At 42.0% G+C, this 25,502-nt stretch overlaps 1 protein-coding gene across 4 annotated transcripts in view; it reads left to right on the top strand.

Annotated features, from left to right (window-relative positions):
• The window catches only part of PTGR1 (prostaglandin reductase 1), a 70,397-nt gene extending 45,305 nt beyond the window's left edge, over window positions 1-25,092 (top strand). For all 4 annotated transcript variants that reach the window (XM_033926563.1, XM_033926554.1, XM_033926573.1 and 1 more), the window contains 5 exons: window positions 2,403-2,520; window positions 9,362-9,517; window positions 13,396-13,501; window positions 15,235-15,353; window positions 24,238-25,092. In XM_033926563.1, the coding sequence (XP_033782454.1) occupies window positions 2,403-2,520; window positions 9,362-9,517; window positions 13,396-13,501; window positions 15,235-15,353; window positions 24,238-24,348 (610 nt within the window). In that variant the 3' untranslated portion in view covers window positions 24,349-25,092. The remainder of the gene's footprint in view (window positions 1-2,402; window positions 2,521-9,361; window positions 9,518-13,395; window positions 13,502-15,234; window positions 15,354-24,237) is intronic.
• Window positions 25,093-25,502: the final 410 nt, after the last annotated feature.

The raw sequence follows: 25,502 nt of genomic DNA, 5'->3' as shown, positions 1-25,502 counted from the left end.
ATTATTTTTAATATTATTTATTATTATTTTTTATTATTTTATTATTTTTATTATAGTTATTTTATTATTTATTTATTTTTAAAAAATCTTTATTCATTTTATTACTTACATCAAGTGCATCAACATTGGAATTAACATTTATTGTTATGTGAAGTTATTTTAGATGTACTTTGAGAATAGACATTTTCCTGCTGCTGATTTTGGGTGACTAGTGTCCTATGTCCAAATTGGGACTTAGATGATTTTAGCCCTCTACCTGTCATATATATATATATATATATATATATATATATATATATATATATATATATATATATATATATATATATATACTTGTCATATATATATATATACATATATATATATATATATATATATATATATATACCTGTCATATATATATATATATACCTGTCATATATATATATGACAGGTAGAGGGCTAAAATCATCTAAGTCCCAATTTGGACATAGGACACTAGTCACCCAAAATCAGCAGCAGGAAAATGTCTATTCTCAAAGTACATCTAAAATAACTTCACATAACAATAAATGTTGATGCACTTGATGTAAGTAATAAAATGAATAAAGATTTTTAAAAAATAAATAAATAATAAAATAACTTCACATAACAATAAATTATTTCTCATCATGACAGGAGTTGCCATTCAGCTTATTATGAAGAATTGGAAAAATTGGGACAGGTTAAACTATAGTTTTTGATGGGAAACATTGTGCCAAAGTTTAAACATATGAGTTCAATGCATTTGGGATATTATAAGAAGTTCAAGGAAATTTGGGACACATTAGCAGAATTGATTATTAGTTTTGCCCTTTGATTCTGCACATCCAGAATGGGTGGGATATGTAATTAATTTATTATTTGATTGCAAGGTTGTTTATCTTGATCATTTGCATTGTATTGTGGTTTTACACTTTTAGGAAGGGTGGGTGGGGATGGGGAGGGGTTTATGTATTTATTGGATCATTTGAAGGAATTGAGTGCTGTCTATTGTGTTAATTGATTGATAATATGTTGCACTTTGTGCTGGTTTTAAAATGAATAAAAACTTAACAAAAAATATAAAATATTTTTAAATCGTCTATCTGTACATCCAGGCGTTTGATCATCCAGGCCGCTACTACATTTATCTTTATACCACATTCTCAACCAAAATTTCATCCAAGTCCCAAATGCCCATAACAAGACCTTTTGAACGTGGGAGGGGCCAGCATTATGATGGACTGGCCACACAGACATGGCAACAAAGCAGAGGGGCACCTTATAGGGCACTGCTGTGAACTTCACAAAAAGGATGCCACATAAACATCTCACCAAAACTCCCTTCTAGGTTATGGTGAGCCTTCCAAACCCCACTATACCAACCTATCTACAACCCCAATAGCCCTTATGGCTGCAGGTGGCACCTATATGGCGGTAGAGTACGGTTTGGGGAGTTTTTGATGGACTCACATTTTCCACCATTAATGTAGTGGCTTATGGGCCTGGGTCCTCCTCTATGGTTCAGTAGCCCACCCCCCAGGCTACTTAAGACACCCCTGTGCAGCTCTACTAGGCTTTCCTATAGCAGGTGCTGATGTTCCGGAGTCGGGAATGTATGTTTTTATTCTGAATGTTTGGGGGGGGTGACAGGGTCAGTGAACACGGGGGAAGTGTGTGTGGGTCTTTGTCCCTGCAGTGGTTATCTGGTCACTTTGGATACCTTTTTGGCACTTATACCTGCTTTTATATCATCTAACTCATAACTTATAAGTTTCATCTAACAAGTCTCATTAAACATTCGATTATCCCTGCAGGATGACTAAGTCTAGGTCAGCCCACATCCCGGCCACATCCCACCCTAACCACTCTTCCAGAAATGTCCCGTTCAGCTCTGGGCGCACAGCGGGATTCAGAGGCCTAAAAGGTTCCTGGATACGTCCAAAAAGCTGTTTTGATTATCGGCATTTGGCCGGCCAGTCTTTTAGGATGACCAAGTGCTGACTCGGGCGGATTTTTAGACGTGTATAACTTTTGATTATGAGCTCCAGAGGGTAAAATGCTTGAGTACATAAATGTAAATCACTTAGACAAACTCCATTGATTGGCCGTATATAAATAAATAAAAATATAGTAACCATGACTGAAACCATGAAACATCTGCAACGTGCCTGATGGTAAGGCTGCAGGTGATGAACGACCCATGCAGCTTAGATGGTACAGTGCTTCGACTTCTCTAAGCTTCCTATGTTTGTTTGGGCTCTTGTGTAATTTGTAAATCGCCTTGAACCTGTATAGGCATAGAGCAATCCACAGATCCTAGATTAGACTGGACAAATCCTTAAGTTATTCACAATATTTTCTTTGCTCATGGATTCCCTTGTGTGTTCTCCTTTTTACAGATTAACTGCATACTTTGGATTATTTGAGGTTTGCAGTTTGAAAGAAGGAGACACAGTTTTGGTAAATGCAGCAGCTGGTGCTGTTGGTTCATCAGTAGGACAAATTGCAAAAATCAAAGTAAGTATTGTAATTTGGAATATACCTATATAAAGTGTTGGGGTTTTTTTTCTAGTAAAAGAGGTGCCAGTACTCATTCACAGTGCTATTCGTAAAGGATGGGGTGACCACAATAGCCATACCTTATGCAAATGGCCAGGATCTATGAAAAAGCAGCAATGCAAATATTGCACCAGAGAGCAAGCCGGACTGCTACAAATCCCTACATAAACTAAACTAAATCTTAGGTTTGTATACCTACATAGAAACTGCATGCTCACAAAATATATTATCTTAGTCACATATGCAAAACATGCTGTAGATAAAGCCTCATGAAATGCAAAGTAAATGGTTAGTAGAAATGTGCAGACACATAATTGGAATACCCAAGCAGCCAGACTCTAGCTGCGGTTCAGCACCGGAGAAATATTTGGGTGTCCCAATAAGAGGGAAAGATTTAGGGCTCCCTTTTACAAAGCCGCGCTAGCGGTTTAACACGTATAATAGCGTGCGCTAAACCGCGGCCGCGCTAGCCGCTACCGCCTCTTCGTGAGCAGGCGGTAGTTTTTTCGGCCAGCGCGGGGATTAGCGCGTGATGAAAAGTCGCGTGCGTTAAACCCGCTAGTGCGGCTTTGTAAAAGGAGCCCTTAATTTTTTAATAAAAGGCATAATTTGTTTGAAAAATGCTGATATTTTTACTTTAGTATAAAATATGCACATTGCAATTTAAGTAGGCAGGTTTTTAGACATATTTTTGTTTCAGTTATGAGCACCTTAATCTGTTATGCAAGAGAAAACCTATAGCCCTCAGAGAGCTGTCAACCCCATTAAGCTATATGATCATTTTTGTAACTATATTACTTTATTCTTTTCTTTAGTGCACACTTCTTCCAGCCACCGGAGCCAATTTTTCAAAATAATTTTGGGCTAAATCCAGTAGAAGTTACCCCTCCCGGGATACAGTCAAAGAGTTTGCTCCGTATTGGGGATGTTCAAACACCCACAAAGCTGGCTCCTATGCTTTCAGCTCAGTAAATGGAATTTGTATTTTAGATCAGTTATTGCCTCGGCTTCTTTCTTGGCTTGTTTCTTTGCTGAGCCTAATAACTGAAAATCCTGCTAAAAGATGAATGCTCACTAGAGGGGGCCCCTGTACTGTCTGTGTGCCATGAGTCAGAGTTAGGAGAGATGTACAAATTTGGGCCATAGGCGGTAGTTATTGATAAAAATATTTCTGAGGTAATCCTCGGCTCCAATGCATGAGTAGGCTGCTATATGTGACCAGACACACAAGTCTGCTACAAAGGTGTTTTCCCTATCCATAGAGACTTTCAGGAGTGAAATGTAACAGGTAAATTTGAAATGGTTAGAAACATAGAAACATGATGGCAGATCAAGGCCAAATGGCCCATCCAATCTGCCCATCCGCAGCATACAGTATCTCCTTCTCTCCCTAAGAGATCCCACATTCCTGTCCCATGCTTTCCTTTCTGTAAAAAAAAAAAAAATGAAAGCATAATTTTTTTTTTTTTCCAGTTCAATAGTTTTTTATTGAGTATTTTTAGAAAATACAGGAAGCAGTTCAAATACATGAAGTCAAAATAAAGCTTTCTGTATAAAGAGCATATAAATCTATATTTAACTATAGAGGAACATAACAGTGAGAAAGGTTCCTACTATTAGAACTGCATGTGAAGAGAATATAAGAAAAAAGTGAGGGAGAACAACAGAAAAAAGGGAGAAAGATGAAAGAAAAATAAAGAAAAGGAAATTAAAGAAAAGGAAGACAGGAGTGTCTACGAAGCAGAACGTACATAGGTATCTAGGAATGACCAAGGTGATTTGTTAAACTTCAAGTTCGTGAAGGTTCTGGATGTAATTTTTTTTCTCATATGCATATGATTCAAATCTATGGTACATACACAGAGAGTTCCACCAAAAAGTATAGTCTAATAACGAAGATGATTTCCAGTTTTTTTAGAATGTGCATGAGAGCAGTCACAAACATGGTATCAATGAGTTTAGGAGGACAATTTGATTGTGCAAAGCAGGGATGTTGAGAGCGAAGGATTACAATGTCCATAGAGATCTCTTCCGAGCAGTTAGTAATAGATTGTATGGTGCTCCAAATGCGAGTCCAAAAGGATCGGACCTGTGTACAGTGAAAAAGCATGTGGTCGAGAGTTCCTACATCTTTTAAACAGTTCCAGCAAACAGAGTCTTGTTTTAAATTGGCTTTCCACATGCGAAATGGAGTCCATACTGCATGCCACATAATAAAGAACATTGATTGTGAGACTCTAGAAGATAAAAGTGGGCGATTTGTTGAAGACCAGAAAGGTTCCCAATCAATGTCAGAAAGCGGAATAGTGAGTATAGTTTCCCAGTGTTTCATAGATTGGGGTGTAAAAGTGAAGGAATGCAATACTGTAGAAAAATACTTAAATACTGTAGAAAAGAGATATCGCCTTGCCTTTAAGTAGAGACAGTATAGACCAATGACGAATAGTATGAGTGGAAGTCATGAAGTCAAAACGTATATGCATAGAAGACAGTGTTTCAGTGAGTGAGAGCCATTGTGAATAAACAGAAGGAGGCAGCGAATATGTAGAGCAAATAATATCAAAAGGAACAGACAGATTTGGAGTAGACAATTGATGGGCAAACCATAGACCCGCCCGCTGACATCTTTTCCATGAAAGGGATTTGCCATGGTTTTGAATTTTAAAGTTATTCCAAAGGGACATGAGTGGACTATCATAAACTGAGATCTCAGCCAATTTATCTAGAAGATGAAGAGCATGTTGCGTTGAACTCAGCAAAGAGTACCTTCTCAAGTGTCTGGGAATTGACACTGTTAGTAGGTAGGAGGTGTGTAAAGGCATGCATAAAAAGCTCTCCATTTCAAACCAGGCAGGAGGATCTTGGAATAGGGAGTCAGTGAGCCAGTAAGCACCATATTTAGCTAGTGAAGCAATATAATAATGATAAAAATCCGGAAAATTAAGACCACCATTAATCTTAGAGGCTTTCAGCTTGGCGAGAGCAATTCGAGGTTTTTTCTTGTTCCAAATGAATTCAGATAGCTTCCTATTTAGCCATTGAAAAAATGACTTCCGGCATAGAAGAGGAAGCATAGAGAGAATGTAATTGATTTGAGGGGCCAAAGTCATTTTGACGGCTGTTATTCTACCCCACCAGGATAGAAAAAGTGGAGACCATCGAGATGTAGTATTTAGTACTATATTTTTGACTTTGGATATATTAAGATCTTGAGCATATACCGGATCTTTATGTATTAAGATCCCCAAGTATTTCACAGCTTCATGCGACCATGAGAAGGAAAAGTGAGCTAGATCTGAGGGAAGAATATTATCGTATAATTTTTAAGCTCCTGAATTAAGGCAAATCTTCAGCTAATAATTTGTGTGTCTAAATTTGTTTAGAAATAGGATGCAAATTCTGTAGTCTAGCTTTTTTTGATTCAGACCCTATGGGCTTCTTTTACTAAGCTGCGCTAGCGGTTTTAGCATGTGCTGCAATGCCGTGCACACTAGGCGCTAACGCCTCCAATGAGCTGACGTTAGTTTTTGGTGCGTAGCATGGGGTTAGCGTGTGCGGTAATGTAGCATGCGCTAAAAACGCTAGCACACCTTAGTAAAAGGAGCCCTATATTTTTTGTGAGATTATTCAAATATAATCACCCAAAAGGGAGCGTGGCGATGGGCAGGTCACATGCATTCCTAAAATTTGTGCACATTGTTATAGGATACTGAGGATGTGTGCCCAGATTGGGCACCAGGAATTACACCTGATTTCAGCAGGCGTAAGTCCTGGCACCCAAAATCAGCAGAGTGATATTCTAGAATGGGTGCTCCGCTTGAGCGTCGATATTTTTCAGGAACGATTTTTGAGCACCATTTACTGAATCTAGCCCAATATGTAAATCTTTACATTTCAGAGCTTGTTCCAAGGGAATATTACTATTGCCCATTCCAAGAAGAGTTAAGGTGGGAGGGTAGGTTGATAGATATGGATGTATTTGCCTGTTATGGGCATGAGAGGTTTTTGGTATGCTGTTGGCTGAGGTTAAATGAGAATATGATTTTTTTTCAAGGTCATTGGGAAATGATTGCTGCATTTTAATTTTTTTTCTTTAAGGGCATGGACAGAATTATTATTTTTTTTTCTTTATTAAGTTTAATATTTTTTATGATAACAATCATCTTGAAATCAACAGTTTCCATGGTAATATGAATAGAAAAGGAAACAATTTTTTTTAAAAAAGGAAATCTAAATATATTTTAACTGTTTGTCAGTCCACAATAATTGGAGGAGGAGTGTTACAAATAAATCGGAGAAATTAAACTAACATAATTCCATAGGAAACCAGATGGACATCCTGAAGTAAGCCTAAAAATATTAACTACAAGCTTATTCCTGTCTATTGGTGGGGGTACTTGCTGTCACCACACCGTTGTCCACAATAAATCTAGATAACTGTGACGAATCGAAGAAAATGTATCTAGCTCCCTTGTAATTAACCAAACACTTACATGGATATCTTAATACAAAGGTAGCTCCCAGTTTTTAAACCTGGGGGTCTCAAAAGCAAAAGCTGTTTTCTCTTTTTTTGTGTGTTAATCTAGACCAGTGGTTCCCAACCCTGTCCTGGAGGACCACCAGGCCAATCGGGTTTTCCTAATGAATATACATGAGTGAGATTTGCATATAATTGAAGTGACAGGCATGCAAATCTGTGCCATGCATATTCATTAGGGCTATCCCGAAAACCCGATTGGCCTGGTGGTCCTCCAGGACAGGGTTGGGAACCACTGATCTAGACACATCTGAGTACATTCTAATTTTTTGATTCAGAAAGAGTACATCTTTATGCTTAAAAAACATCTTTAGAAGCCAATCTCTATCTGAGTCAAGCGCTAATTGAACAAAAAGTGTGGCTACACGAAGTTGATCTATTCCTGATGACTCTAATAAATTTAAGTCAAGTCCAATAAGTCAATTGCTGGTTCCTGTTGAGGGGCATGGCTGGGAAATTTTAATTTATGGATCAAGCAGGAAGTGGCAGTTGGTTCTTTAAACAAATTCTTATTTGTCTATTCATTAAGCAAGCTTTAGAATGGTATTCTTTGGTTATATGGCACTATTATGGTTAGGAGAGAGGGATGAAATTAACAGCAATAAAGGAAGTAGGTGTACGATATGTGTGATCTCAAAAAAGAAAATGTTTTGTATCGCTGCTATACGTCTGTGGAACGGTCTTCCTGGGCATCTGAGATTGTGCACAGAAAGGGTCAGCTTTAAGAAATGATTAAAAACTCAGTTTGTTGATGCCGCTAAGAGATATACTGGTAATTGATTCTACGCTGCTTTGGACATGTGCCTGTCAATGGACTGTGAATGCTGGTCATGTTTGTGTGCTTATTGGAGTGTAAATAATGTGTGATGTCATGTCTATTTTATGGAATTTTAAGACTGTTTTATTTATTTAATTTGCTTTCTATCCCGTTGTCCCCGAAGAACTGAGTGTTTTGATACTGGAAACCGCCTAGACTTAAGATGGTATATAAATTTATTAAATAAATATCAAAGAAGAGACAAGTTAATTTAATCATGTATTTTTAATGTGTATAACTAATGGGCAGACTGGATGGACCGTTCAGATCTTTATATGCCGTCATTTACTATGTTACTATGTTAAATAAATAAATATATTTCTCAAGAAGTTCTGTTTCACGCAGCGAGTGGTGGATACCTGGAATTAGAGAATGACACGGTGACAAAATTCAGCACCGTTCCCGTCCTCGCGGATAACTGCGGGAAATAATCCCATGTCATTTTCTAGTGTCTTTTTCAACCTCGGTCCTTCTACACCAGCTTTCTTCAAAGCAAAGCTTGCGGGTCAGTGGTTGTGCCCAATTATACTCTGATTCTTTCCTCTCTCCTTAAAGAATGACATGAAGATGGTTTCCCGCGGTTATCCACGGGGACGGGAACGGTGATGAATTTTGTCACCGTGTCATTCTCTACCTGGAATGCTCTCCCAGAGGAAGTAATTGCAGAATCCACTGTTCTAGGATTTAAGGGTAAACTAGATGCACATCTCCTTAAGAGTGGCATAGACTGATACGGGTAAGGGTACATTAGATGCACATTTCCCTTGAGAAGCATACAGTGATATGGGGACTAAAACTATGCCAGGGTACACCTGGCGGGGCCTCCGCGTGTGCAGATCACCGGACTTGATGGACCCAGAGTCTGATCCGGAGATGGCAATTCTTATGTTCTTATGTAATGCTGATTTAAAATAAATATTTTTTAAAAAGCAAGGAGTTTAGACAAGTTCTTGGTGAGAAGTCCAAAAACCATTCTTAGCTGTGCAGACTTGGGGAAAGTCTCCACTTATCCCTGGGGTTGAGCAACAAGGAATGAATCTCCTCTTTGAAATCCTTCTGGATATTTGAGATGGCTACTGTTAGAAACAGAATACTGGGTTTGATGGACCTTATTGTATGATCCAACATGACATATCTTATGTTCTGATGCTTGAGGGTGTATAATCATCTCTAGAATTGTTATGCTCTGATCTATCAAGCACATGAAGAGAGCTTTTCTAAAGATATTCCATTTATGGAAACCTGGGGAAGAAACAAACAATGTTACTCTAAAACAAGCAATAAGTCGCTCTCAGTTATAAGATAATGTCTGGGTTTTGTTTTTTTTAATACAATATGTACAAACTGGACTATAATTGGTGTATGTGCGTTGTTATCAGTTGTAGCCAGAAGTGGAGGAAGGAAAATTTTAACATTAGACATGATTAATCTCTCTGCTTTTACAGGGTTGTAAAGTGGTTGGCTGTGCTGGAACAGATGACAAGGTTGCGTACTTAAAACAAATTGGCTTTGATGAGGCCTTCAATTACAAAACTGTGAGTTCTTTGGAAGAAGCACTGAAGAAAGCTTCCCCCGATGGCTATGACTGCTATTTTGATAATGTAAGTTCACATGAAACATAGAAACATGATGGGCAGATAAAGGCCAAATGGCCCATCTAGTCTACTCATCCGCAGTAACCATTATCTCTTTCTCTCTCCGAGATAACCCATGTGCCTGTCCCAGGCCCTTTTGAATTCAGTCACAGTCTCTGTCTCTACCACCTATTCTGGGAAACTGTTCCATGCATCTACCACCCTTTCCATAAAAAAGTATTTCCTCAGATTACTCCGGAGCCTATCACCTCTTAACTTCATCCTATGTCCTCTCATTGCAGAGTTTCCTTTCAACTGGAGGTAAAGTTGCTGATTAAAATAGATTTTTAAAAAATTTCATTTATTTTTAATCTCGGTCATTCTAAACTTACGGGCTGAAGTGGCAAGCTCAGATTGGCCATACAACTCAATTTATTTACCTTCTGGGAATTGAGTTGGGTCTCTGGTGACACTAACAGCCAACAATTTTTGAAAACTAATAAAAATGATGATAATAAATTAGTATGCAGTTTTAGTTCTCTTGCTTATATGGCATTGTCCAAGACTAAGTCCCTCTCCACTAAGATTTTACAATCTGTAAGCCAAATTCAGCAAATAAAAATTCAGAAACTAGAGCAATTTTCTGTATTACTGGTGTCAAAATGTGGAATGCCCTGGTGGGCCAATTGCGACTGTGTGTAAACCGGTTTCAATTTAAGAAGCAGTTGAAAACTCAGCTGTTTGTTACTGCATTTTTGTGATTTATTAGTTGGCTTTAGAAGAAAAAAATTTGGTTTTCCATGTTTGCTATTGTACTCTTATGATTTATTAGTTGACAATTGAAGAGAAGAAATTGTTTTATTATGTTGCATTTATGATATGGTTTGTTTTTATCCTATATATGTTTTAATTGATGCAAACCATTTAGTTTTTTTTTGTAACCGGTATATAAAAGTTTTAAATAAATAAGAATCTGACTGTTCAGCATATTGACTCATTCAGGGCTTAGACACTAGATCTACTAGAAAACCAGAGTTGCTGGTATAACTACCCCCACAGGCAGCTATCCAAAGGCATACTAGTGTTTTATTGTTATTCGTATGGTCGTTCCAGAGCTTATTATGAGGTCTGACCCAGCAGCGGCAATTCTTGTTTGTAGCATTATAGATAGACATCCATTGACCAGTAGCTCTTTATCTTCCTGTAGTCCAGCATTTAACCTCTTTCCTAGTTCTCCTAGGGTGTATGATTTTAGGGACAGCATTAACATGCAGTCAGTGTGCCTGTGGAAAATATTGTTCCCAGTTCAGGGCCTTGAGCATCTGCATATGCTCAAGACCCAACAGGTTCTACTTCCTCCAAATTTCCTGTTTCTGAAAGGGCTGAACTCCATAGTCCTTAAGAATGTGCAGATGTGCAGGGTTTCATTCTGGCTACGATGAGTCCATGCCTACCCAGAAGAGGGGAAGGGAAAACACTAAACACCTCAGGGGAGGGAAGGGGGCATGCTGTGCCTTTTTCTTCAGGTTTCCCTGTACTCCAGCATGTCCCCTTATCTTCCCAACAACCCCTACAATGGACAAACATCTCCTTCCCCTTTTCATCCCTCACCCTGCAAGTGACCAGCACCTAACCTTCCTTTCCCAATCCCCCCCCCCCCCATGATCAGCAGCTCTTTCCTTGCCTGCAGTGCAGCATCTCCCCTTCTTTTCCCAATTATCCTGCAATCCAGCGTGTCCTCTTCTACTGCTAATCATTTTTATAGTGCTACTAGATGTAAACGCTTCCCAGGTTCCCCCGTAATCTAGCATCTCATTTTCCCAACCCCCCTGCAAGTGACCAACATCTGTACTTCCTTTCCCAAACCTCTTTCTGTGCTCCTCCCCCTTCACAAATGATCAGTATCTTCCCCATTTTCCCTTTGGAATGGGACTATTCTTCACAGCTGTTTCAGTGCAGCTGTGATGAATCAACCGCGCTGAATTGTTCCCTGATGGTTCAACACTGAAAAGGCTGCAATTAATTGTCCTAGACCCTTCCACTACCACTATATTCGGCTGGGCTGTTGCCCTTGTGGGGCCCTTGAGCACATGTGTATGCTCAAGGCCTGCTGTATTCCCTTCCCCGCCTGACTCAAACTTCCTGTCTATATGGGGTCTGCCAGAACAGACTTTCAGTACACAAGGGACGTACCATGGCACTGTCAGCTGCACTGTTGCTTAACCTTAGAAGAACACAGCTTTTTTGCAGGCAGTATGTGCTGGTACTCAGTACTGGCATGTACCACCTGAAGAAAAGCCCTACCTATAATACATGTTTATCAGTCTTATAATGCACTTCTGTCAAAGGGTTTAATGATTAAAACTGCTAGTCAATAGCCAAGAACAACTGCCCAACCAAACAGCTTTCAAGAAACAGTCTCTTTTTCCTCCTGGGCTTGTTACTTCACAGTTATAGCGCTCTTCCACTCTCTAAAGCACCAAGACATGTATAGGAGGCATTTAAATACAAGCTGGCATAAACTTCTTGTAGCAACCAATGCATCCATTCTACTTGCACCCTTATCCAAATTCCAAACCTCTAGCAGCAGGATCACTTTTCCGTTTTGAATGGCCATTCCCTGCATGTGTGATAATCCCAAGTGTTATCCTAGCCTTGTCATATATATGCCAACCATCCAGGAACATAAAACCTTTGAAAATAAAATGTTGGAATATTTTGACACCCAGCAGACATGACATAACTAAGATCCAAATTTCCTATCAAATTATAAACCATACAATTATACTACTTTGTCACCTTCTGATCACTTGTACATCTCTCCCTCTTTCTCATCACCACTCCTACTTTTTCCTATTAGATTGTCATTGGAATGCTTTTATGTTTCATGCAGGAGGCCCTGTTACATGGCAAATGTTTAGTACGACAAGTTATAAAAACTGCTGTTCCACAGGGGTCGGCTTTGTCTGCTGTGCTCTTTAATGTTTGTCTTCGACCTCTATGTGCATTGTTACATGATCTTGGGGTATCTTACCGGTTATATGCAGACGACTTTTAGTTCTTTTTTTCCCGGGGATAGCACAATGGATAAAGCTAGTGAAAGATTAGGTGAGATCTTGTTGAGAATAAGGGATTGGATGGACATGAGCAGATTGAGGCTCAACATAGCAAAAATGAAAGTGATGTTATCTAAAAATCCAAATGATTTGCCATTGTCCCCTATTCAAATTTGCGACAATTTTCTGCAGGTAACGGTGATTTGGTGGATGCCATCTAGATAGGAGTTGCGGTTGCAAACCATGAGGGCTGCAACATTTTCATATGCGGGCCCAGCAGAGTGGAATAAACTCCCGGGTTATATACATCAGCAAGGGAATCTCGCTTCATTTAAACATTTGTTGAAACATTATTTGTTCTGTCAAATGAAATATAGGTGTTAAGAGAGAAGTTTTATAACTTGAATGTATAAATGATACCAAGAGACAGGGGTGGGCATTTGTGGCGTGTGGTTGAGTGTTGGATGTGCGGGTGGGATGGGGTGGATTGGTTTTGAGGTGTTTTTTTATGTAAGTCAAGGCCGTTAAGGCAAGTCCGTGCTTGTATGTATGTGTTTTGTAATGTGTGTTTTTTTTAAAATTATGAATGTTTTTGGAACCCACTTTGTATAAAGCGGGATATAAATAAAAAACATAAACCTATATATATTTGATGTTTGTCACCATTTGGTCATTTCTGGTCTGAAGAAGGTATTGCCTTTGAAAGCTAATCAAAAAATATATGGTTAGTCCAATATAAAAGCCATCCCCTTCCTTTCTTTACTGTGCTTTATGTCTATTACCTGTGCTTATTGTGACGCTGTTATCTTTCTGTCATCTCAGTGAATGTTTTGCTTATGACTTTTTTAGGTGGGTGGTACATTTTCAAGTGTTGCTCTACTCCAGATGAAGCAGTATGGGAGGATTGCCTTGTGTGGTGCCATTTCTCTGTACAATGATTCAGCCCCTCAATTAGGTATTTTGGTAAATTATTCATTTCCATAAAAGAAAATTTGATGATCTATTCTTATAGTCCAGATGGATTTAACACACACCATCATTTGTAGCTCCATAGAGTATGAAAGCAAATTAAGGGCTCCTTTTACAAAGCCACTAGCCGGAAATCTACCGCCTGCTGAAAAAGAGGCGGTAGCAGCTAGTACGTGCGGCAATTTAGCACGCGCTATTCTGCGCGTTAAGGCCCTAGCGCGGCTTTGTAAAAGGAGCCCTAAATGTTGACAAAAATCAGTTTACTATTTCCTGTTTAGAAGAATTCAAATATTTATCCCACACTAGAAAATTCCACTCCTTTTAAGATGGTGACTTAAACATTCAAATCAACTTACATTCCAGTTCTGTCCAGCTCTTAGGTCCCTTAAACAGATACTCGGGCAACCAGAAAAACACTAGCGTAAAGAAAAATCTGCATTGAATTAAACCTCATGTAAAATTCTTCAGAGAAAATATACTTTACTTTTTCTCCCACCGTCCTCTTTACTTGTGACATACTCCCACCATAATCTCAACATATCCCTGATTGCCTATAAAGCCCCCATCCCTTCCATCACTTCTCCCAGAATGTCCTTCCCCAAAACCTATCAGGGTGACACTGGTGGGTAGTGGGAAGACCAGTGTGATCCTGGTGCCCTTGCACAGTGATATTGCTGCTATGGGGCTGATGCCTCTGTTTTGAGATAGAGGGCTGCCAGGACATGAGCACCATGGGATTGATGTCAGCCTCGCTACCCACCAGGGAAACTCTCCAGTAAATGCCAGGGTCAGGCAGACAGGAATTGGGCAAATTAGAGGCTGGATGGACAGATTCAAAGGCAATATGATATATATATATATATATATATACATATATATATATATATTTTTTTTTTAGAAAGCACTGGCCCTTCTGAAGAAAATAGATCAACTTGGTACTTGCTATGTTTACATTACCACAATCGGCAGTATAGCAAACAAAAATTACTTCAGTACCAGAGTTTAGGGAATCCCACAGTATCAATAGTGTGCAGATTACGTGGTAAATTTTAAAGTGGTGAAATAGTGCAACAATGAACTGTTTTATTGTGGGTTAGTAAATAGGACCCTTAGATGTTCTTCTTGGGCAAGGGAAGTAATCACCGTATTTGAATGCAAATTACCTGGATCTAGTACTGAAAGGTGTAAGCCAAATCCAAATAAATCCAAAAATATCCTGCTGATTTTGACTGTATTCAACTTTGGATTAAATATTTTACTCAAGATCTCATTCCGTGAAGAACTGAGTGGAGAATTTTTCAAATGTTTTTTATTCGAGATGAACAATAATAGCAAGACTGAAACATGTGAACCTAAAAAATGGTAGTTTCTCATTTGTGGAGTATTTTTAACCTTTCCCTTGTAGTTAAATAATGTGATAGCATGAATTGTGCACTCTTCCAGATATCTTTGGTTTGGATTGATTTTAATGTGATATTCTTTTACAAGACAAGTTAAACTAAAATTATTTTGTTAAACATTTTGAGGGTCATTTACTTACAACATGCTTATGGCTGTTATCACACATTATCCACTGCAATGATTTTTATGTAATAGGTTCTCTGGTACATAACATATGATAATGGAATTAGTATGCACTGTTGTATTGCACTATACAATATGCACTTTATATAATGGTGTAGACCATGCCATTTTTAGCGTCTGCTGTGTTCTGTACAGGAACTTATCCAGTGGTCCCATTCATCCTTAAAGAGTTCCGGATGGAAGGATTTATTGTAAGTCGCTGGAAAGACAAAAGTGAGGAAGCCTTGAAGCAGCTGATGACATGGGTTGTGGAAGTAAGCTTTACATAATTCCGTAAACAGTGACCAACATGGTTTCTTTTTTTTCCCATTTCAAATTATCTGGAATAGAACAATAGTAATGAGATGAAATGATTTTATTTCTACAAAAGCCTTGAGTAAAATCAAGCCTTTGTCCCACCCCTGAAGCCAGCCAGCCAGCCAGTCTACCTCCCTCCCTGCCACGCTAAAGCCAGCCTGCCTGTCTGCCTCCCTCCCTCCAATGCTGAAGTCTATACCAATTCAACTCCCCCGGATCGGCCCCCACTGTTGCTTCCTGCCCGCCGAAGCTTGGCCTACCGCCGCTTCAACCCCCCCCCTTCCCGGTCTTCCGACACCTACCCTAACTAAAGAAAAGGAAGATCCATGCACTGACCCACAAACCTTCTTCCCGACATCAATTCTGATGTCGGAGAGGAAGTTCCGGGCCAGCCAGGCAGCGATTGGCTGGCCCTGAACTTCCTTTCCGATGTCAGAATTGATGTCGGGAAGAGTGTTTGTGAGCTGGCGCCTGGACCTTCCTTTTCTTTAGTTGCGGCGTGGCAGACTGGGAGGGGAGGGGTTTGAAATGGTGGTAGACCAGGCAAGAAGCAGCAGCAGGGGCCAGGCCGGGGAGGGCAGGCTTCGGCTTCAGCGCTGGAGGGAGGGAGGCAGGCCGGCTGCCTTTGGCGCGGCAGGGAGGGAAGGGAAGCAATCGCCTGTCCCATTGTCCCCACACACATCTGAAAATGGGACATTTCAGCATCTCGAAGCTGTGTATGGGGACAATGGGACAGGGGATCTAAAAACAGGATGGTCTCGTTCAAAACGGGACGTATGGTCACCTTAGTTATTATGGTACGTTGTGTCTAAGTGCTTTGAAAATTAATCTCTATAGCTAAATAGTGCTAATTCATTTTAGCTCTGTTACCAGAGCTGGGAACGCAAACAAAAATTTAAAAAGCACTCCCTTTCATGCCAAGGTAGCTGGTATTACTGATGCCACTGCCCCCAGTTCAGACAACCTACCCCCACTGGAAGTGACCATGGATTCATGGCAACTTTGATGGACCAATACCCCCTTTAAAGCCCAAGTTTAGAAACATGGCCCATTTAGTCTGCCCATCCGCAGTAACCATTATCTCTTTCTCTCTCTATCCTATCCCAGGCCCTCTTGAATTCACACAGTCTCTGTTTCCACCACCTGTTCTGGGAGACTGTTCCACGCATCTACCACCCTTTCCATAAAAAAAGTATTTCCTCAGATTACCGTATTTTCACGCATATAACGCGCGCGTTATACGTGTTTTTACAAACCGTGCATAACCTTGCGCGGTATATGCGTGAGCGCGGTATATAAAAATTTTTTTACATAGTTCCCACCTCGCCCGACGCCCGATTCATCATCCGGAAGGACCGCTCGCACCCCCACTGCTCGCACTCCCACCCCGATGGACCGCTCGCACTCCCACCCGAAGAACCGCTCGCACCCCCACAGTCTCCCCCCCCCATGGAGAAGCTGTCTACCTTGTTTCCGGATGCCAATGAGCCAAGCTGTTTCCTCTGCCGGCGGTCCTGCCCCTTCTCTGAGCCCTGCTGCGCTGCTTCCTCTTCCGGCGGTCCCGCCCTTTCTCTGACGTCAGAGAAAGGGCGGGACCGCCGGAAGAGGAAGCAGCGTAGCGCAGGGCTCAGAGAAGGGGCAGGACCGCCGGCAGAGGAAACAGCTGGGCTCACTGGCATCCGGAAACAAGGTAGACAGCTTCTCCATGGGGGAGGGGGGGAGGCTGTGGGGGTGCGAGCGGTCCATCGGGGTGGGAGTGCGAGCGGTGGGGGTGCGAGTGGTCCTTCCGGATGATGAATCGTGCGTCGGGGGGGGCATCAGGCTTTCAGGATGGGGACAGGACTTCAAGGGGGGACAGGTAGACCTTCAAGGGGGGACAGGACTTCAAGGGGGGACAGGCAGACCTTCAAGGGGGGACAGACAGGACTTCAAGGGGGGACAGGACTTCAAGGGGGGACAGGACTTCAAGGGGGGACAGGCAGGACTTCAAGGGGGAACAGGACTTCAAGGGGGGACAGGCAGACCGAAGGGAGTGAAAAAGCTATAAAATAAACCCACCAGCGTGTCAATGTGTTGAGAGGAAGAGATGTTCTGGGAAATTCTGCTGAGAAAACTCCGGCTCCATTTCCACCCCCCAGTTACCGTAGTCCACTCCACTGAACTGGTTCACACACTGGGTGGTGTTGTGCCTGCGTAGTTGTTTTGGGATCTCTTCTAGTGGTTTGTCAGTATCTCCTTGTGGTCCAAGGAAGGAAACTTTGTTAACCTTAGCATTGACCTTCAGAATATATTTGTGTGGCATTAGGCTATGTAGTGATCGAAAGAAAAAAACAGACCTTTGCACATTTTTGCACTATATGGTGGGTGTATGAGGAGATTCACATTTCCTGCACAGCTAAGTCCTTGTGAAGTTACCTTGTTCTTTTTGTATTTGACATCTAGCAAGGTCTCTGTTTGGAAGGAAAGATTTAAGTTATGGTAAAAGCAGATAGCGTTGCTGGTTTTAAAAAGGTTTGGACAAATTCCTGGAGGAAAAGTCCATAGTCTGTTATTAAGACATGGGGGAAGCGTCTGCTTGCCCTGGATCCGTAGCATGGAATGTTTGCTATTCTTTGGGTTTTGACCAGGTATTAGTGACCTGGATTGGCTACCATGAGAATGGGCTACTGGGCATGATGGACCATTGGACTGACCCAGTTAGGCTATTCTTATGTTATGTTCTCATCTGTAGGGGCCTTTGTTTTCACTTCTTATTTTAATGTATTTTTTCTGGAAACTTATCAGTGTTTTTTATAATGGGAACAAAAATGGAAGAGAATTACCGTAATGTGTGTGGAATGGGGGGGGGGGTGTTTAACTACCATAATTTCTTCAGCTAAATACCGGTAATTCAATCCACCTCAACCAGACATAGGAGAACTCACGCACCATTCACACACCCTCCAACCAAACACGTGAAAAGAAAAAAACTGTTCATTCTTATAAACAACCGTATAACTTTTAGTCTAGAGTTAGTGAGTATGAATTCAGCAACAAGAACAGAAATTACATGTTCATTCTTATAAACTATAACATTAACCGGTAGATCAAACGAAGTATCGAGGACAAAATAATCTAAATACAGTTACCGTAATTACGGTAAAGTTGTAAATAAACAAAGTTTACAGGTTTATTCAGTCATCATCATCACAGTCATCTGAATCCTTGAATCCATCAAAATCCGAATTGTCATCATTGTCATTAAATAAAGTGAGCACGGCCTGCAGACGATCCTCGTTTATTTCTGAAGTAATATCGTCATCATCATCGCTGATATCCATGTTGTTGCCTCCTTCCGCTGCACTGGTAGTACCCGTAGTGTCATTGGTTTCATAAACAATGCCCGCTTTTCTAAATCCGTTTCGAATGGTATCTGGTGTTATTTTGTCCCATGCTGAAGCCACCCACTTGCAGACGTCTGTGAAAGTTGCCCGCTTCAGCCGCCCCGCGGGTGTGTACTCGTGCATGCCGCTCTGCATCCACTCCTCCCACTCCTTTCTAATAAAAGTCTTGAATGGATGATTCACTGCGATGTCAAGTGGTTGCAGCTTACATGTCAGGCCTCCAGGTATCACAGCAATGTGGGCACGAGTAGAATTAATGTAGGCCTGAACATTTTTTTCTTTGTGGGCAGCCATGGCACCAAAAATTAACAAGGATTTTTTTTCAAAGAATCCACCCTGTCTTGCCCTAAAGCATTTATCTACCCACAATCTCATTACGTCGCAGTCCATCCATCCCTTCTTGTTGCAGTGCACAACCACACTGGTGGGCAGCTTTTCATGGGGCATAGTGACCCTTTTGAAAATGAGCATGGGCTTTAACTTAACCCCGCTAGCTGAGCAACCAAGAACGACTGTAAAACACGTTCTTTCATGCCCAGTTGTGGTAATGGCAACAGATTTAGTGCCTGTGGGGGCTATGGTTATTGTCGCTGGAATAACGAATGCCATTGGAATTTCATCCATGTTGATGACGTCCTTTGCAGTGATGCCAAGTTCAGATATTTCTTTGGCGACAAAGTCACGGAAATCAATCAATTTTTGCTGCCAGTCATCTGGAAGTCGCTGGCCAACAGTTGTTCTCATTCTAACTGATAGTCCGTTCCTTTTCATAAATTTTGAGATCCATGTGAAGCCAGCTTTGAAGTCGGGTATTCCTCTTCCATTGGCAAGTAGTTTTGCCTTCATCTGAATCGCAACAGTAGAAACTGATTGATTTTGCTCCCTTCTCACCAGAATCCACTGCTTCAAGTCATCCTCCAGCTGAGGCCATTTTGGTTTGGCCCCACGATGTGCCCGTTTTCGCGGATTGCATTTCTCCAGTTCCTTCTTATCTTTTCTCCATTCACGCACCGATGTTTCTCCAACATCGAACTCTCTCGCTGCGGCCCGGTTGCCTATTTCCTCAGCTTTCGCAACGACTTGAAGCTTAAAGTCCGCTGTATATGACTTTCGTCTCATTCCTGCCATTATGGCGGTAAATTTAAATTTAATTGATAAACTCTACTACCGGGTAGATATATGCAGAATACCAATCTGAAGAGATCAAATTAAAATGTGGGCTCTACATGCAGCATTAATCTTTTATAGGCTTACCCAAAGGCTGAGATGCTGTTGTATAGTCAAAATAGTATTCACTGGGCAAATTACAAGGCCAGATAGAGGGGGGCCACAGCCACGTGGTGAAAAGCACACCGCCAGAAAAACCGCCTTGGTGACAGGTCAAAAGCGCGCCCCCACAACCCGGCGCAGAAAACTAAGCGGCAAGCATGCTCAGACCATTGCGCATGCTTACAGAGCTGGGAGCAGGGCAGGGCAGGCGAAAGGAGAGTCGGGGCAGCGCACAGAGAGTCGGGGCAGCGAACGGAAAGTCGGGGCAGCCAGAGGAGAGTCGGGGCAGCCAGAGGAGAGTTGGGGCAGTGAACGGAAAGTCAGGGCGGGTGAACGGAGAGTCGGGGCAACCAGAGGAGAGTCGGGGCAGCGAACGGAGAGTCGGGGCAGCGAACGGAGAGTCGGGGCAGCCAGAGGAGAGTCGGGGCGGGTGAACGGAAAGTTGGGGCGGGTGAACGGAGAGTCGGGGCAACCAGAGGAGAGTCGGGGCAGCGAATGGAAAGTCAGGGCAGCCAGAGGAGAGTCGGGGCAACCAGAGGAGAGTCGGGGCAGCGAACGGAGAGCCGGGGCAGCGAACGGAGAGTCGGGGCAACCAGAGGAGAGTCGGGGCAGCGAACGGAGAGTCGGGGCAGCGAACGGAAAGTCAGGGCAGCCAGAGGAGAGTCGGGGCAGCCAGAGGAGAGTCGGGGCAGCAAACAGAAAGTCAGGGCAGCCAGAGGAGAGTCGGGGCAGTGAACGGAAAGTCGGGGCAGGTGAACAGAGAGTCGGGGCAGCCAGAGGAGAGTCGAGGCAGCGAACGGAGAGTCGGGACAGCGAACGGAAAGTCAGGGCAGCCAGAGGAGAGTCGGGGCAGCGAACGGAAAGTCGGGGCAGGTGAACGGAGAGTCGGGGCAGCCAGAGGAGAGTCGGGGCAGCGAACGGAAAGTCAGGGCAGCCAGAGGAGAGTCGGGGCAGCCAGAGGAGAGTCGGGGCAGCGAACGGAAAGTCGGGGCAGGTGAACGGAGAGTCGGGGCAGCCAGAGGAGAGTCGGGGCAGCAAACGGAAAGTCAGGGCAGCCAGAGGAGAGTCGGGGCAGCGAACGGAAAGTCGGGGCAGGTGAACGGAGAGTCGGGGCAGCCAGAGGAGAGTCGGGGCAGCGAACGGAGAGTCGGGGCAGCGAACGGAAAGTCAGGGCAGCCAGAGGAGAGTCGGGGCAGCGAACGGAAAGTCGGGGCAGGTGAACGGAGAGTCGGGGCAGCGAACGGAGAGTCGGGGCAGGTGAACGGAGAGTCGGGGCAGCGAACGGAGAGTCGGGGCAGCGAACGGAGAGTCGGGGCAGCGAACGGAGAGTCGGGGCGGCATGCGCGGTATACCCGTGAGCGCGGTATTTAAAAATTTATTTACATAAATTTGTGTTTTCCGCGCGCTATACCCGTGTGCGCGTTTTACACGGGTGCGCGTTATCTACGTGAAAATACGGTACTCCGGTGTCTATCACCTCTTAACTTCATCCTAATCCTTCTCATTGCAGAGTTTCATTTCAAATGAAAGAGACTCGACTCGCAGACATTTAAATACCTACGTAATATAAATATGCATATCATATCTCCCTTCTCCCGCCTTTCCTCCAAAGTATACAGATTGAGATCTTTAAGTCTGTCCCCATATGCCTTATCACAAAGACCACACACGATTTTAGTAGCCTTCCTCTGGACCGACTCCATCCTTTTTATATCTTTTTGAAGGTGCGGCCTCCATAATTGTCCACAATATTCTAAATGAGGTCTCACCAGAGTTTTATACAGAGGCATCAATACCTCCTTTTTCCTACTCCCAATGCATAAAATTGAAAAAAATAAGGTCCCCTCCCTTAAGCCCAGTCCTCTACTCTAAAACTATGACGCACTTCAAGGACCTCACCCAAATATAGTAAATACATAAAGGAGACAGTAGCCATCCCTACTCGCTTATGTCTCACTGCTGCTATCATGCAAAATGTCAATGTCTAGTCACCATTGGAATAATGTGGAATTTGCATAAGCTTTTGTATGAAGTGCGTGAAATTTTATTGCATGCTAAAATCAATATTCATCTTTTTAAAAAATGGGCTTTGTGCATTAAACAGTACGAAAATACTGGAACATTGCTGAATGTGCTAGTATTTTCTGCATTACTTAACTTATGAAGCTCCATTTTTTTTAAAAATGTACATTTTAGTACATCAGAGCTCGAGAGAGAGAAAAAAACATGCATTTAACCCCTTGAAGTGGTTTTTCTTCTATTTCATATGGTGTACCACTGTGCAAAGGGCAGGGTAATGGAAAATTTTAGTCTAGCAGTCATGGCATTATGGGGTTGAATATTATATCCTAATATGATTGGAACTATATTAAGGAAAACCTTTTTGCTAAAGTGGAGCAAGTGCATAAGGGGTCAATTTACTAAGCTGCAGTAAGCACTAGCGCATGCTTACCTCAGCTTAAAAGGGCTTACTGCTCTGGTGTCTTGCAGTAAATTCCTAACTGCGCATGCAAACCGTGCGGGGCACAGAGTAGTGCTGCCCAATTCAGGGAAAATTTTTTCGATTCGATTTGGCCTATTGAATTAATTTTTCGATTCACCACTGTTTCCACCCAATCAGGCGGGGGGTTTTTCCAAACAGCTTGGCAGGTTTATTTTGTAGCCCTGTGCCCTCTCCTACCCCAGCACTGTGGTGTAAACCAAAATAAACAAACAAAAAAGACTTTTCCTCTTTCTGTTAGGTCCTAGCTCACACTCACTGTCTAACACCAGCTCTGGCAGGATACACATTTCAAATATGACATATTGTAATCACAAAATAGAAAATAAAATTATTTTTTCTACCTTTTGTTGTCTGGTCATTATTCAAATCATATTGGTCCCAGGCTCTGGTATCTGTTTGTCTTCTGTCATCTTGCTCACCAGGGTCTCCTGTCCATTTGACATTTTCTTCTTTCTTCATACTCACCATTCATCTTCTATCTCTGTACCTTCCTTTCCACTGCCATATCCAACGTACTGTCTTCTCTCTCACTCTCACTCTCATTCACTCCCTGGGTCAAATCTCTCTAATCCCCTTCATTCAGCATCTCTCCCTTCATTCCTTCCATTATCATGTGAAACATTTCTTTCTCTCTCCCCATGCAGCATCTTTCCCTGCCCTCCACCCTATGTCCAACATTTATCTCTCTCTTCTCCATGCAGGTCTCCCTCCTCTCCACCATATGCAGGATTTCTCCCTCTCACTCCTTTCTACCTCTGTGTTGCATCTATCCCTTCAACTCCTCCACCTCATGTCCAACAATTCTTTCTTTCTCCTGTCTCCACTCAAGTTCAGCAGCTTTCCATCCCTCCTATCCCACTATGCACCACTTCCCAATCGACCTCTCTCCCCATCTTGAGACATGACATATATTCGGGCCTCCTAAAGCAGCGGTGGTGGAGGCCGGTGGGCAGAGGCAGTGCTCTGAACAGGCTGCTCACAGCCTGCCCTATCAAGGCTTCCCTCTGCAATGTCATCAATGATGTCATCAGTGATATGGCTGAGGGAAGACCCCAGCGGGGCAGCCAGCCACCACTCCTGCTGCTTTAGGAGACCTGGCCGTATGTCAGGACCCACTGAATCGGTGAGTCTGATTTATGTTTTTTAGAAAATGAATCGATTCACCAAAGTGAATTGGTAAATCAATTTGAATCTGCAAATCGGGCAGCATTAGCAGAGAGTGAGCATTTCTGTGCTAATCAGTGCAGCTACATTACCTTGTACTAAATAATTAGCACAGGATTAGCATGCGAGTCCTTACCACCTTCAAAACAGGTGTCGGGGCTCACGCATTAATTTTTTTATGGCAACATTAGTACATGGCTATTAAGGAAAATGAAAAATTATCCATTTTCCAGCTACAGTAAAAAATGGCCTTAGCTCGATAGAAAAACATGCATAAGGATGCGCTAAGGTCTCTTTCTACCACAGCCTAGTAAAAAGACTTCTAAATTTCAATACAGTAATGGCAAAACCTGAGCTTATTGCACTTTAGTAAAAAGGCCCCTAAGATTTGAGGAGGGTTTGCTTCAAGTGGATAGATATGCTGTGGAGGCCCTCTCAGGACAGATTTGAGAAATCATGCTCTGTGTGCATTTTATACCCTGTCATTGCTTAAATAACACTTCTTAATTTTATTTTCTACAGGGCAAACTCAAGTACCGTGAGCAAATCACTGAAGGATTTGATAACATGCCGGCAGGTTTCCTGGGAATGCTCAAGGGGGAAAATACTGGAAAAGCAATCATAAAAGTGTGATTTAACATTTAAAAAAAAAAAAAAAAAAGTGTTTCTCCTTGCAATTTCCTCACCTCTGTTTTAAAGAAGACTAAAAAAAACCCCTTCTGTTTCTTCTTTTAAAAATTTTTTTTATTTACATTATTTCCTAAAATTAGGGTTAGCCCAGATTTCCCCTCCTTTTTGAGGACATGTCCAGAGGGTCTGTATGCCTTTTCAAAACCTGCCCATGCGCGGATACCTTCCTGCCCAACAAGAGCAGGCAGTGGGGTTGGGCCTGGGGCGTAATGGGGCAGTGGTGGGTGGAACTGGACAGGCCTGGGGGCTGGTCTAGGGAATCCTACCTAAAAATCATACAGAATAATTTTGGAAATATCAATAGCAAAATATACCATCATAATCATATTGAACAAAACTAACAGAACCTTAGCTTTTTTAAATAAGTTATGTTCAATTGGATCCATACCATTCTGGACTTGCCAATAAACACATGTCATTCCTTAATTCATTGGGTGCTACTCCAAATTCCTGAAAAACACAACTCCCATATCTCTCAATCATCTCTAAAGTAAGAACACGTTTGATAATCACAGTCCAAACTGTTAAGCAATAAGGTGAAGGGGGAGACGTGGCCACATGTACTTGTAAGCCTCCCAGTTCTGTAGAGCTGAGACTAAAAATGTCAAAACAATTTAAAAAAAAAAAAAGTTATATAATTCTAAGAGGGGGAGTTATCAATATGAACTATCCTTAAGACATGTTATAGTTTAATAGATTTTCTACACTGCTTATCCACTATGGTGATAAATGTGGTTTACAATAATAATTTTTATTTTACTGCTAACTTGCTATTTTAACACAGGTTCCATTTTATGCAATGAGACCTAATTGCTAATAATCCAGGTTAACATTAAAGTCCCTGTCCCCTGTTTCTAATAACCAAACCAGGAAAACTGCAGTCACACGTTCAATGACACAGGCAAAGTTTATTAAATTGATAGTGGTTAAAAACAACACCTTAAAATTAAACCACGGGACCCAACACGGTCCATGTTTCGGTACACGCCTTCTTCAGGGGTCCCAGGTTGGGAAGAGATCAAATAGAACCTCAAAACAAACTAAAACCTGTGTGAAAACAAACGCCAAAGGACGATTTTGTGCGTAAGCTGCTAAAT

Source organism: Geotrypetes seraphini, chromosome 1 (genome assembly GCF_902459505.1).
Source record: "Geotrypetes seraphini chromosome 1, aGeoSer1.1, whole genome shotgun sequence".
NCBI classification, from domain to species: domain Eukaryota; kingdom Metazoa; phylum Chordata; class Amphibia; order Gymnophiona; family Dermophiidae; genus Geotrypetes; species Geotrypetes seraphini.
The sequence above is the reverse complement of the archived record's forward strand: the minus strand, read 5'-3'. Positions and strand labels throughout refer to the sequence as shown.